Source organism: Acomys minous (assembly GCF_964271855.1).
Source record: "Acomys minous genome assembly, chromosome: 4".
NCBI lineage: Eukaryota > Metazoa > Chordata > Mammalia > Rodentia > Muridae > Acomys > Acomys minous.
In genome coordinates, this window is record NC_140486.1 from 51,031,213 (window position 1) to 51,045,736 (window position 14,524).

General features: G+C 43.7%; 1 protein-coding gene across 3 annotated transcripts in view; it reads left to right on the top strand.

Annotated features, from left to right (window-relative positions):
* BRD8 (bromodomain containing 8) overlaps window positions 1-14,099 on the top strand; it is a 47,649-nt gene extending 33,550 nt beyond the window's left edge. For all 3 annotated transcript variants that reach the window (XM_084780023.1, XM_084780024.1, XM_084780025.1), the window contains 5 exons: window positions 240-397; window positions 8,988-9,077; window positions 10,566-10,634; window positions 12,980-13,157; window positions 13,632-14,099. In XM_084780023.1, the coding sequence (XP_084636149.1) occupies window positions 240-397; window positions 8,988-9,077; window positions 10,566-10,634; window positions 12,980-13,157; window positions 13,632-13,682 (546 nt within the window). In that variant the 3' untranslated portion in view covers window positions 13,683-14,099. The remainder of the gene's footprint in view (window positions 1-239; window positions 398-8,987; window positions 9,078-10,565; window positions 10,635-12,979; window positions 13,158-13,631) is intronic.
* The last annotated feature ends 425 nt before the right edge of the window (window positions 14,100-14,524 follow it).

Here is a 14,524-nt window from a genome sequence, read left to right on the forward strand (position 1 = left end):
TCTTCAGAAGAACAGCCAGTGCTCTTAACCTCTGAGCCATCTCTCCAGCCTATTGGGCCAATTTTCAAATTATTCAGATTTATCACTGAAAACTTGATTGATTTGTCTAATAATGTCACCTTTTTTCTAATTTTTCTGGTAGCTTTATAGAATTGGCCTCTTCTTACCCTGAGGCTGCCTTCATTCCTCTGTGTAAGTAAAATTATGATACAGTTTTCGATGCTTCTTGGATTTCCTAGGGGGAAGCTCAGCACGACTCAAAAGAGGAGGGTCAGGGTGACGGGGACACTTCTGCCCTAGAAGAACAGCCCCCTTTAGGTGACGATGATGATGGGGTCAGCATTCAGGAAGCCCCGCTGGTGGATATCCTGTACAACTGTGCTACCCCCTCAAAACTGTAAGTGTGGGCTGGGTGCAGCTGAATGGTTGAGTGCGTATGTGACACACTCAGGTTCCTAAACGTGCTCCCCAGCACTGCTGGGACCTCTAAACATATATCTATGTCCAAGGTTGTTAGGATTCATACTTTTATTTATTTCTGCTTATAATTACTTAAATTTGTGACTATGAAATAAATTATTTTTTATAAGTTTTGTTTTGTTTTGTTTTTTCAAGACAGGGTTTCTCTGTGTAACCCTGGCTATCCTGGAACTCACTCTGTAGACCAGGCTGGCTTGGCACTCACAGAAATCCACCTGCCTCTGCCTCCTGAGTACTGGGATTAAAGGCGTGCATCACCACCTTCTTTTATACGTTTTTTTAAAGAAGGAAGTTCTAGTTGGAAAACACTAAATTTTTTGAACAAAGGGCTTGTTATGTTACAAGGCTAGTGTGACCTCGTGAGCTCAGGTTAAATTTTAACGTACTATAAATAGAAGTTTATATGCTATTCTATTATAAAAGAAGCCTGTTTTAGAACTGAAGAGATGTCTCAGTGGTTAAGAGTACTTGCTGCTTTGCACAGGACCTGGGTTCAGTTCCCAGCACTAATCTGTAGCTCACAAATACCTATAACTCGAGTTTCAGGGGAACCTACTTGACTCCTGCTGAGGTACCAGGCATATATACAATGCTAATATATACATGTAAGCAAAAAAAAAACTTATGCATATAAAATTAAATAAATGTTTTATTTTATTTTTTAAGCTGTTTTGTTGGCCGGGCATGGTAGTACACGCCTTTAATCCGAGCACTAAGGAGGCAGAGGCAGGTGGATCACTGTGAGTTCGAGGCCAGCCTGGTCTACAAAGTGAGTCCAGGACAGCCACAGCTACACAGAGAAACCCTGTCCCAAAAAAAAAAAAAAAAAAAAAAAAGTTGTTTTGTTAATATTTAGAGAGTCTCAGAGATGCAGATGTAGCTCAGTGTAAAACATTTGCAAAGCCCTAGGTTCAATCCCCAGCACTCTGAAAAAGGGAAAATAGAATCTCTTTCATAAATAAACCTTCTTAATAATTGCTAGTATCATTTATTTAGGAATGGCGCTAAATGATCTACTATTATACAAATTATGCCTTGAAAAAAAAAAACTCAAACAGGGCCAGAAGTGCATGCACATCATCTTAGCACTTAGGAGGCAGAGGTAGGAAAATATATAGCTAATAGTTCAAGGCCAACATGGTCTACTTGATGAATTCCAGCACAACCAGAGCTATAGATTAAAACCCTATCTCAAAAGCAACTTTATAGATACACTTTTTTTTTTTTTAATTTTTTGGTTTTTCGAGGCAGGGTTTCTCTATGTAGCCTTGGCTGTCCTGGACCCGCTTTGTAGACCAAGCTGGCCTCGAACTCACAGCGATCCACCTGCCTCTGCCTCCTGAGTGCTGGAATTAAAGGCATGCGCCACCACACCCGGCTCCACATTTTTTTAAATGATCACTTTTTCCCCCCTGAGACAGGGTCCTATGGAGCCCAGGCTAGCCTCAAATTAACCATGTGATGGAGGTGACCTCGAGCTACTGATCCTTTTACTTCTATCTTGCAAGTGTGGGATTATAAACCTAAGCATCATGCCTAGCTCTTTAAGAGTAAAGCTTATGCTTTCCCTTTTTCTTGCATGTTTCTTGGAACATTGTTAATAGAATTGTCTTATTTTTATAGGGAATTGAGCCACTGCAGACCGTATTTTATTTATCTCTTTATTTTGAAAAATCGTCTTGCTAGGCAGCTCTTGCTGGCCTGTGCCTTGTAATGTTCCCCCTGCCCCTGACTCCTGAGTGCTGGGCTGCAGGGATATATCCCCACGCCCTCTTTAGATTGTTGACTAGAAAGCAAAAAATACCCGGATCTGTTGGTGCAGGGAGGCAGTGATCTCAGCAGGCTGAGCCTGCTTTTGTATGACATTATTACTGAGGAAATGTGGACAAACATCTATGTACTTCAATAGGAAACTGATGGCAGACAAAAGTAATGATACCACCAAAGTCCAACCTAGTGAACCAGGAGTTTATTAGGGTGGCTTACAGAAGTGTAGGTGAGGGGTTACTTGGAAGAGGACGGATACCACAAAGGCTGTCTCCATCAAGGATAGCATCTCATGGAAGCTGAAACCCGCTTCTCTCTCTTCAACTTGTAGGCAGCGGCTCCTCAGAGTAACTCCGTGGGGATGGGCTTTGAATCTCTCACTTTCAGGGACATCCTGAGATTTACCAAGTTGTTTGCTTCCTGAGCTCAAGGAGCCTCCTTTTAGAACTCCCCAAGTTTTGTTTGTTTGGTTTGTTTTGCTTTGAGACAAGGTGTCAAGCATACATAGCTCTGGCTGTCCTGGAATATGCTATGTAGACCAGGCTGGCCTGAAACTCATAGAGATCCACCTGCCTCTGCCTCCCACGTGCTGGGACTAAAGGCGTGTGCCAACATACTCAAGAGCTTCCTGAGTCTTTTTTTTTGGGGGGGGGGTTCGAGACAGGGTTTCTCTGTGTAGCCTTGGCTGTCCTCAAACTCACAGTGATCCACCTGCCTCTGCCTCCCTAGTGCTGGGATTAAAGGCGTGCACCACCATGCCTGGCAGCTTCCTGAGTCTTTAAGGAGCTTCATTTCAAAACGGAATGTTTCAATTCAGAGAAAAGTGCATATACTATATCTTAAAACAAAACAAAACAAAAAAACACTGGGAGGAGGCAGAGAAAGGGAGAGAGGTGGCAGGAAAGGAAAAGAAAGCAAAGAGTGGCAGTAATGCTGTCTGCTAACCAAATGCCTTTTTTGTTTATTTAGTTTTTGAACAGAGTCTCACGTAACCCAGGCTGGCCTAGAACTCTGTATATAGGTGACAATGACCTTAAACTTCTGATTCTTCTGCCTCTGCCTCCTAGTAGAGGTTATAGGCTTGGCCAGTTCTTAAGGGGAGATAGAAAGGTGAATTATGTTAAAGCAGAAGTTTAAAATCTCTTTAAAATGGGAGGCAGAGGCAGGCGGATCACTGTGAGTTTGAGGCCGGCCTGAACTACAAAGCGAGCACAGTACAGCCAAAGCTAACACAGAGAGACCTTGTCTCAAAAAACAAAATAAAAAACAAAAAAAGAAAAAAAAACCTTTAAAAAACAATCCTGGGCCGGTACCTCATACCTATAATCCCAGAATTTACTAGTTTCTTGGTTAACCTACATTTCAGTCTGGGTTACAAAGTGAGTCAAACAGCAGCAGCAGCAGCAGCAGCAGCAGCAGCAGCAGCAGCAGCAGCAGCCATCGCCGCTGTCCCTGGGGTGGGAAGTTGGAGGTAGACCCCAGTGGTAGAACTCATTGCTAGCGATCTTGGCTAGCATACGTAAGGCCTTATTTATGCTCTAGCATTGGAAAACAAAAACAAACAAAACTAACTTTCCCAGGCTCTTTGCTCACCCAATCCTTAGTCCCCGCTGACAGAGGCGAGAGAGATAGAGCCTCTTGGGTCCCACTTCTACCATACATTCTCCTGCTTTTATTTAGATTTATGTTATGTGATATTTGTCTCTATATAGAATAAAGGTAAGAAAGAGATTCTTAAAATATTCATAGTGGAGCCAGGTGTGGTGGTACATGCCTTTAATCCCAGCACTTGGGAGGCAGAGGCAGGTGGATCTCTGTGAGTTCAAGGCCAGCCTGGTCTACAAATAGAGTCCAGGACAGCCAAGGCTACACAGAGAAACCCTGTCTTGAAAACAACAACAAAATATTCATAATTGTTTAATTATGAGTTTACAAAACCTACCATAGTACAGATAGTGGATACATTAAGTACTTTTTTGTAAATGCATGAATGAAGTTCTACAATCTAGTACAAAGGAAGAATTGTTAATTTAGTCTGCGCAATCAGAGTCTTAAGGTACACAGGCTCCTATAAACAAACCTCCCATCCACCCACCTGTAAATAAGCCTAACGACACTCATCAGGACACACACACACAACGACACTCCTCAGGACACACACGCACAATGACACTCATCAGGACACACACACACAATGACACTCCTCAGGACACACACACACAATGACACTCCTCAGGACACACACACACAATGACACTCCTCAGGACACACACACACAACGACACTCCTCAGGACACACATGCACAATGACACTCATCAAGACACACACACACAATGACACTCATCAGGACACACACACACAACGACACTCATCAGGACACACACACAATGACACTCCTCAGGACACACACACACAATGACACTCCTCAGGACACACACACACAACGACACTCATCAGGACACACACACACACACACAGACATGTCAGTAGGAGCGAGGCTGGCTGGGAAAGGGAAGGAGGCTAACAGGAGCTGGAGGAAGACAGAGATGGTAAGGGAGTGGTGAATATGATTGATCTATGTACATGTACATGTATGAAAACATAATGAAGTCCATTATTATGTATGATTAATATAGGCTAATAAAACATTCAATAAAATAGGAATGACTGGAGAGACGGCTCAGCAGTTAAGAACACTTGCTACTCTTGCGGAAAACCCAAGTTTGTTTCTCAGTCCCCACATCCCGAGGCTCACAGCCGTCTGTAACTCAGCTCCAGGGAATCTGATGCCCTCTTCTGGCCTCCCCTGGCACTGCACTCATGTACACAGAAACACACAGACTTACAAAACAAAATATAAAATCTTAAAATAATAAAATAGGAAAAAAGAAAAGAAATTTGTTTTGTGCTTTAAATGTCTTATTTGGATAGGGTTTTGTAAATAATAGCATTTAGGAATAAGTTGACTAAAGATCATAGAAAAATTATATGATTTAGATCCAGGTGAGGCCAGGTGTTGCATGCCTTTAGTCCCAGCTCTCAGGATACAGAGGCAGGTGCATCTCTGTGAGCTCAAGGCCAGCCTGACCTACCTAGCAAGTTCTGGACTAGCCAGAGATATGTAGTGAGACCATATTTCAAAATAAATAAGTAAATAAATGATTTGAGTGGGGATGGAAAGATGGATCAGCAGTTATAACTACTTGCTGCTCTTGTAGAGGACCAGGTTTTGGTTCCCAGCACCCACATGGTGGCTCATAAACATCTGTAATTCCAGTTCCAGGGCATCCAATGCCCTCTTTGACCTCCACAGGTACCAGGTACACATGCAATCAAAAATTCATAAACATCAAATAAAAATAAAATAGGTCTAAAAATTGAATCTAAATATAGTTGAAATATTATATAATAAAAATAGTTATAAGGAGGTATTAAAAACAAACAGATAGTAGGATTATAGTATCACGTGGATTTATATCATCTGGTATACAATGGAAATGAGAATGTGAAATTCTCTATTTTTCCTGAGACAGGGTCTCATGTAGCCCAGGCTGGCCTTGAATTCACTGTGTAGTCAAAAATGATAAACCTCTGATCTTCCTGTTTCTATGCCCCAAGTGCTGCTATTACAGATGTATCACCACGCTGACTTAGAGAACATGGAAAATCAAGTGTTAAGAGAACCCTTCTCAAGGGAATAAGACAGTATGTAATGTGGAATAGGTAACATAAGATTTCGCTTTGGAGTAAACAGAAAACATTTTTGTGGGTTTTTTGAGACAGGGTCTCTCTGTGTAGCCTTGGCTGTCCTGGACTTGCTTTGTAGACCAGGCTGGCCAAGAACTCACAGCGATCCACCTGCCTCTGCCTCCCAAGAGCAAGAATTAAAGGCGTGCACCACCACGCCTGGCTCAGAAAACATTTTTTTTTCCCGTTCCTCCAAGACAGGGTTTCCCTATGTAGCTCTGGATGTCCTAGACTCACTCTGTAGACCAAGCTGGCCTCAAACTCAGAAATCCACCTGCCTCTGCCTCCTGAGTTCTGGGACTAAAGGTGTGCTTCACCTCCCCCTGGCTCAGCAGAAAACTTTTCAACTGGGAGGATTCTAAGGTGAGGTAAAATATTGAGCTGTTGTATCTCAGAAGAAAAGCAGAATGAGAGCTTTAGCCCAGGAAGGAGGGATCAGGAGGATACTTCGGGATTCGTCCTTTTTGAAGATTATGATAGCTAAGGGTACGGTTTAGTCATAGAGTGCTTGCCAAAAAAACAAGAAGTCCTGGGACCAAAAAAACAAAAATGAAAAACAAGGGCCAGAGAGCGGGTTCAGCGTGTACAGGCCCTCGCTGCCAACCTGTCAACCTGAGTTCAGTTCCCAGGACCCACAGTAGTGGGAGGCGAGAACCAGCTCCTTCAAGTTGTCCTCTGACCTCCACAATGTACACACACACTATAGAAGAAATTAGTAAAAAAAACAAAAATCTCCACAACTCTACAGGGGCAGGCTGAGGGACACTGAGAGGCATGCCTGAGGGCTGGAGCTTAATCTCCAAGACAGAAGGAGACATAGTTTACACCCAGAGCCAGTCTAGGGCAGATGGCCCATATCAGAATGTGTTAGAATGGAAAGCAGAGGGCGGCCATTATTAAGAGGTTGCTAAGGGGAATCGCTTATTTCTGTTAGATAAAGCAGAGGCGCGCAGCCTGATAGGAGTAGGGGTCCCAAGCTGCTGGCAGGCTTCTAGTTACACTGCTGAGAGAGGGGTGCCAATGCACAGTGCGCTCAGTGAGGGGCTCAGGCTGTCCTCCTAGAGAAGAGGCTGCTATGCGTACAGCCCAAAGAAATGGAGCTCCAGCTTGCTAGGTTTGCCTGCCTCTAACAGGGCATACAGGGAGAATGAAAGACAAATTTAGCTGGGTGGTAGTGGCACACATTTTTTTTTTTTTTTTTTTTGGTTTTCCGAGACAGGGTCTCTCTGTGTAGCCTTGGCCGTCCTGGACTCACTTTGTAGACCAGGCTGGCCTCGAACTCACAGCGATCCGCCTGCCTCTACCTCCCGAGTGCTGGGATTAAAGGCGTGCGCCACCACGCCCGGCAGTGGCACACATTTTTAATCCCAGCACTCAGGAGGCTAAGGCAGGCAGATCTCTGAGTTTGAGGTCAGTCTGATCTTCAGATCAAGTTTAGGCAGCAGGGGCTCCACAGAGAAACACTGTTATCAAAAAAAGAAAAAAGAAAAAAAGAAAACAAAAAACAGAAAAACAATGAAAAAGAAAGAAAAAAGAAAAACAGTTCATTTCTAGAATTCAAATAAAACATAAGAGAATTTTCAATGCATGAGGAATAATTTAGTAGTATCTACTATGTACCAGGCAGATAACTTAGGAAAGAACACTGACCAAAAACCTTTTTTTTTTTTTTCCTTTTTTGAAGCAGCATCCCATTTGGCCCCGATTGGCCTCTAACTCATTATATAGCCTTGAACTGCTCATCTTCCTGCTTCTACTTCCTAAGTTCTGGATTATAGATGTGTACCACCATGCTCACCTCAAAAACTACTTTCACATTGGGAGGCAGAGGCAGGTGGATCTCTGTGAGTTCGAGGCCAGCCTAGTCTACAAAGTGAGTCCAGAACAGCCAAGGATACATAAAGAAATTCTATTTAAAAAACAAAAACAAAAACAGAAAAACAACAACAACAACAAACCCTGTTTTCACAGATCAGTTCTGTGAAGCACAGGTATAAATCAGCAAGAGTAGACCAGGCACAGGTGAGCCAGGCGGACACCTGAGGTGAGCCAGGCGGACACCTGAGGTGAGTCAGGAGGACACCTGAGGTGAGCCAGGCGGACACCTGAGGTGAGCCAGGAGGACACCTGAGGTGAGTCAGGAGGACACCTGAGGTGAGCCAGGAGGACACCTGAGGTGAGCCAGGAGGACACCTGAGGTGAGCCAGGAGGACACCTGAGGTGAGCCAGGAGGACACCTGAGGTGAGACAGGCAGACTCCTGCAATCCCAGCATTTGGGAAGGCGGAGGCTCAGGCTGGAGCCTGAACAGTTTAAAGCCATTGTTTTAGAATTCTGGTATTTTCAGAATAGTCCTGATGACATTGCTGACCCTGGAAATGCCAGAGTGAGGGAAAAGGAGAAAGAGGAAAAGAAAAGGGCACAAGCAATTTCAGATTTGTAGTAAATTTTATAAGATGGTGACCACTTACCCCAGCTTGGTGGCATAGGCCTAAAATTCAGGTGCTTTAGAGTACGGAGGAAGAATTAGGAGTTTCGGGTCATCTTCAGTTGCATAACTAGTTTAAGACGAACTGGTTTACTCAAGACCCTATCTCAAAAGAAAAAGAGAACCTACGAAACAAACAAAGGCCACCGCCTCACTGAGCAGTGGTGACAGCGTTTGTGGTGTCTGGACAGAGACAGCTTAGCCGCTGTACTACTCTTGTAGAGGACATGGGCTCAGTTCTCAGCACGCGGATGAAGCAGCTCACAAACCGCCTCGAACTCCAGTTTGCAGGTGCACACAGAGGTACATAAAAGAAAAAAAATGTTAAAACTATGTAGTTACTATCCCTTATAAAAGTGTTAAGTACATTTTCATACCTATGCTGTTATAGTCCTTCAAATGTTTAATTAGGAGCACTATGCCTTGAGAAAGCCTCATTACCCACCTAGTGAGACACAGTACCATTTATGAAGCGACTGTCTCTTTTCTGTCATGTACCCTGTAGGAATGACCTAAGCCAAGGTGATCCTATTCAGGATCATTCCCTATTTAAGAAGACTCTTTTGCAAGTCTGGAAGATGATTGCCAGTCACAGGTAGGTTTCCAAAGTGAGACTGTCTCCAGAACCAAAACACATACTTGGATATGACACAGAAGGGTATGTGTTCATCCTTCATATGAGCCATAGTTGGAGTGGGGGTGTGGGGTTGCTCTGGTGCCTGCCGGCCCAGTGTGTGTGACGTCCTAGCTTTCATCTGAATGTAGCGAACACTGGCTGGGGCCACAGTGCTGTCATCCCAGCTTTAAGGCTGGAAGTAGGACGGTCAGAAGTTGAAGGGCATCCTGGTTTGAGACAGACCTGGGCTATGGGAGACTCTGTCTCAAAACAAACAAAAAACAAAAACAAAAATGAAGAGTCCCCCAAACTAAGAACCGAGCCATGGTTGAGACCTGTAGCTGTTGTTTTATTAGTGTGTAAGAAGTCATTTTTGTGCTATCTGAGTTGCCTCTAGAACTTTATTCCTAATGCATTGGTATTTTGTACTTAACATATATATGCCTCCTTTCCATATGGTGGATTTTCTTTCCCACAGTAACAGTTCTCAGAGCTACAGACATAGCTCAGCTGGTAAAATGTTTGCCTCACAATCATGAAGGCCCAGATTTAACCCTCCGGGTTGCATGTATATACTTACATACCAGTACACACCTATAGTCCCAGCACTGGAGGAGGCAGAGCAGGAAGGTCAGAAACACATGCTCATCCCTAGCTACACAGCAGGTTTGAGCTACGTGAGACCCTGCCTCAAACAAACAAATGATCAGAGAGCTCAGTGTGTAAGAGCACTTGCTGTTCTTGCAGAGGACATGGGTTCAGTTCTGAGCACCCACATAGTGTCTCACAAGTTCTGTTACTCACGTTCCAGGGGATCAGATGACCTCTTCTGGCTTCTGTGGGCACTGCTCATATATATACATATATACATGAAGGCGGACCATTCATATACATAAAATGAAATAAATATTTTGAAAAGGGAAAGAAAATACCAGGCTGTTGGAAAAGTTGGACAAATTTTTGAGCGCTTAATTTTAAAAGATTACAACGAGTCAGGCGTGGTGGGACAAAGCTTTAATGCCAGCACTTGGGAGGCAGAGGCAGGTGGATCGCTGTGAGTTCCAGGCCGGCCTTGTGTATGGAGTGAGTTCTAGGACAACCAGCACTGTTACACAGAGAAACCTTGTCTCAAACAAAAACAAAAACAAAACAAAACAAAACAAAAAGTTATAATAATAGTTAAAGATATTTTACAGGTTGGCCCTCTTCCCACACTCTTGCTGTTTGGGAATGTCAGGAAGAAGCCACATGCTGTAGGTCACTCTGTGTTTGCTCTGCTTGGTAGCCGGGCTGGCCTAGAGCTACAACAGAGTGTATTGTCGAGGCAGGCCTCTGATTCTTGGTGATCCTCCTGCCTCAAGGCCTACTTTGCTCTGTAGTTGTAAGTGCTCTTGTTACTAGCCACCCTGCTCCTTCACAGTGACCTGCCAGGCTTTCTTTATACTCTTTGGGTTTATTTCTTAACAGGTTCAGCAGTCCATTTCTGAAGCCTGTGTCAGAAAAGCAGGCCCCAGGATACAAGGATGTGGTAAAAAGGTCAGTGGGAAAGGGACCAAGAGTGGCTGGTTGTCTATTTACTTATTTATTTGTTTGTTTGTTTATTTATTTTGTTTTTGTTTTTGTTTTTTTGGAGACAGGGTTTCTCTGTGTAGCTTTGGCTGTCCTGGAGTCACTTTGTAGACCAAGCTGGCTTCAAACTCACAGCAATCCGCTTGCCTCTGCCTCCTGAGTGCTGGGATTAAAAGGTGTGTGCTACCATGCTGGGCTATTTTTTATTTTTATTTTAAGACAATGCTTTATGTAGCCCAGGATAACTTCCTAAACTGGCTAGATATCTGAGGGTGACCTTGAACTTCTGACCCTCCTGACTCCAATTCCTCAGTTCTGGGATTATAGGCATGTACTTCCATGGCCGTGTGTGTTTGTGTGTGTGTGTGTTTGTTTGTGTGTGTGTGTGTGTGTGTGTGTGTGTGTGTGTGTGTGTGTGCATGCATGCAAGCGTGTATGGCGCTGAGGGTTAGACCGGGATTTAGTGCATGCTAGGCAAGCTAGGCAAGCACCCCACTAGCTCTGCTCCACCCCCGGCTGGGCTCACTGCTTTTCTCTTTGTTTGTTTTGTGGGTTGTATATAGCACAGGCAGGTCTCAGGTAGTTGAAGCTGATCTTGAATTCCTAATTCTTCAGCATGTAGCTCTGACATGCTGGACTTGCATGCCTGAGCCACTACACCAGACTCCTCGTTGCCTTTATATCTGTCCTTTCATTCTTTATTTTCCATCTTTTCAAGTATTCATCTTACTTATGGTACTCACAAACTCAAGATATATTCTAGAACCAATTAAGGGATTTATTTATTATTATGTATACAGTGCTCTGTCTGCATGTACTCCTGCAGGCCAGGAGGGGGCATCACATCTCATTATAGATGGTTGTGAGCACCATGTGGTTGCTGGGAATTGAACTCAGGACCTCTGGAAGAGTAGTCAGTGCTCTTAACCTCTGAGCCATCTCTCCAGTTCTGACTTAAAAATTTTAATATGCTTTCTGCTCCCCACCCTCTAGTGTCCCAACACTGGCAGAGTACAGCCAAATTCTTTGCCAGAATAAAATCTTCATGGCATCTAGCCCAGCTCCCAATAGAATCCAGACCTCTACATTATTTCCTCTGTCTCTTTGTCTTACCAACCCCTACCAGCGGAGCCCGTGCAGCTCTCACAACACTTAAGGCTTCTCTAGCCCAAGTGTCTAGTCTCTTTCATTTTCCTCTCCAAAACTAGTTTCAAAGCTCTAAGAACCTCACAGTCAGCTTTATCACAACAATGGCCCCTCTCTTGGTACCAGTTTCTGTCACTGTAATAAAATATTCTGAAAAAAAATCAATTTAGGGCTGGGCAGTGGTGGAGTACAGGGTGTCTGACATGTGACCTCATTGGTCCCCATGGCAAAGGTTGAGATCCACTGCCCTAGGTTCAATACCCAGGGCCTCCAAAACGATGATGATGACAAGTAATGCCTACCTTGTATGTTTATTGAGAGGATTCATTTACTATAGAATGTGCTCAACATACTCAACATAGTGCTTGGCCTTTATAAAGGATCAGGTGTTACCCGCGGCTGCTGTTTTATTATTTTATGTAATTGTTATCTTTGCTACTCCTCTAGTTTGTTTTCAATTGCTGTGATAAACAACATGGCTAAAATCAACTTGGGGGGCGGGGAAGGGTTTATTCCGTCTTACAGCTTGGAGTCTATCATCTAAGAAAATCAGAACTGAAATTAGGAACGTGGAGCCAGGAACTAGAGCAGAGGCCATGGGGGCTGCTGCTTACTGTCCTGCTCCTCCTGGCTTGCTCAGCCTGCTCTCACAGAACCCAGGGCCACCAGCCCAGGAGTGGCACCACCCACAGTGAGTGGGAGCCTCCCACATCCATCATCATCATCAATAATAATAATAATAACAACAACAACAACAATAATAATAATAAGCCCCAGACTTACCCACAGGCCAGCCTAACAGAGACATTTTCTTAATTGAGATTTCCTTTCCCCCAGATGACTTCAGCTTGCATCAAGTTGACAAAACAAAAAATAAAAACAAAATGACCAGTGCAGCTGCTATTTTCACTAAGAACAAGTTCTCAAAAACAAAACAAAACAAAACAAAAACAACTGTTTAGACATTACACCGTCTGTCTGTCTATATGTCTGTCTATATGTCTATATGTCTATCTGCTTTGAGAAAGGGTCTCACTCATACTGGCTTGGAACTCACTGTGTCGCTTAAGCTGTCCTCAAACTCATGGTAATTTTCCCGCCTCAAACACCAGAATACTAGTTCATTAGACCCTACATGAAGGTTTGGTGTCCTCTGGCTTCTGCAGACCTATGGACTTAACAACCCTGAAGAGGAACCTGTCTAAGGGACGCATTCACACCATGGCTGAGTTCCAGCGGGATCTGATGCTAATGTTCCAAAATGCTGTGATGTACAATGACTCTAACCATCACATATACCACATGGCTGTGGTGATGCAGCGGGAGGTCTTGGAGCAGATGCAGGTACTGTAACAAAGTGCTGTGGGAAAGGGGATGTGACCTGAAGCCTGTGCGAATAAAGGTGATGTGCTGGTGGCCTTGTGTTCTTAGAGTTTATCTTCAGAGATGATGGAAGGACCTTGAGGACGGGTGTTGTACCTCAGGACTGGGAAGCTCCATGTCTTAAGGGGTCCAGATTTAATACACAGTGGGGTGAGGTTGTCTGGGAAGTACCCATTGCTTCTGCTTTCAGAGGCCCAAGTTGTAAGGCTAAAAGCCCACCATCCATGCCTTGTTTGCTGTAGCTGTTGATATTGATGTGCATGTATATTTCCCATAGATGGGGGATAAGACATAGTAAGTTCAAGGATTTCTCTCTGAGGAAGCATCAACCTTTAAAAGGTGCAGTCTTATCTGTTTGCCAATAAAATAAATACAATTGCATATACTCCTCTGTGGCTTTAGATCATGCTTTGCTGTCTGCCCTTGTTCCTGTAGGTGCTGAGTACTTGGCTGGACAAGAGGAAGGACTTGAGCAGTCTGGAGTGAGTGCCGGCTAGTCCAGTGGACAAAGGAGCCTGTTTTGTTAGCCTGGATCTATGAGTCCAATGCCTTCTCAAGTCTGTAGCTCTCCTTAATCCTGGCCAGCGGATGTGAGGACCTGCTCCTTCTCCAGTGCCTTCCCAAGGAGGATAATATAATAAATAACGCCTACTTCCCAACGGAGAAGTCGGTGGTGCTTGCAGATAGAATAGTTTTAAAGGGGTGGGGGTGGGGTGCCAAGATCTGCATTTATGATGCAAATATTGCCCATATTTTGGGGGGTTTTGTTTTGTTTTGTTTGTTTTGTTTTTCAAGACAGGGTTTCTCTGTGTAACAGCCTTGCCCATATTTTTGTTGCATAAATTTAAAAGTAATTTGATTAAACCTTTTGCTTATCTATAAATAAATATTTCACAAACCAGAGATTTTGTTTGGTTTTTGAGGTAAACATTGAAAGGCAGACTTTCCTGGAAATCTCTGTAGCACCCAGCCTCCCCCTCTAAGGCAGAGCTGGGGTTAGAGGGAGGCCACCACACCATCAGACCTAGGGAAGACAGCTTTTTAAATGACTAAAGAAGCTAAAACTAGAGGAGACAGCATCATGTGGTGCAACAAAGAAGACATTTGCTCAGTGCTTGAGTGCCTGCTGATCATGCATGAGGCTCTGGGTCTGATCCCAACCACCATCATCATAAATAAATAAATAAATAAATAAATAAATAAATAAATAAATAAATAAATAAATATTAAAAATAAATTTAAAAGGGGGAGGAGGAAAGAAAGTAAATTTTTAAAAATTAATCTTTCATATGTCTGGGAAGGAGTAGAGTGGGCTGAGAGAAGTGTCT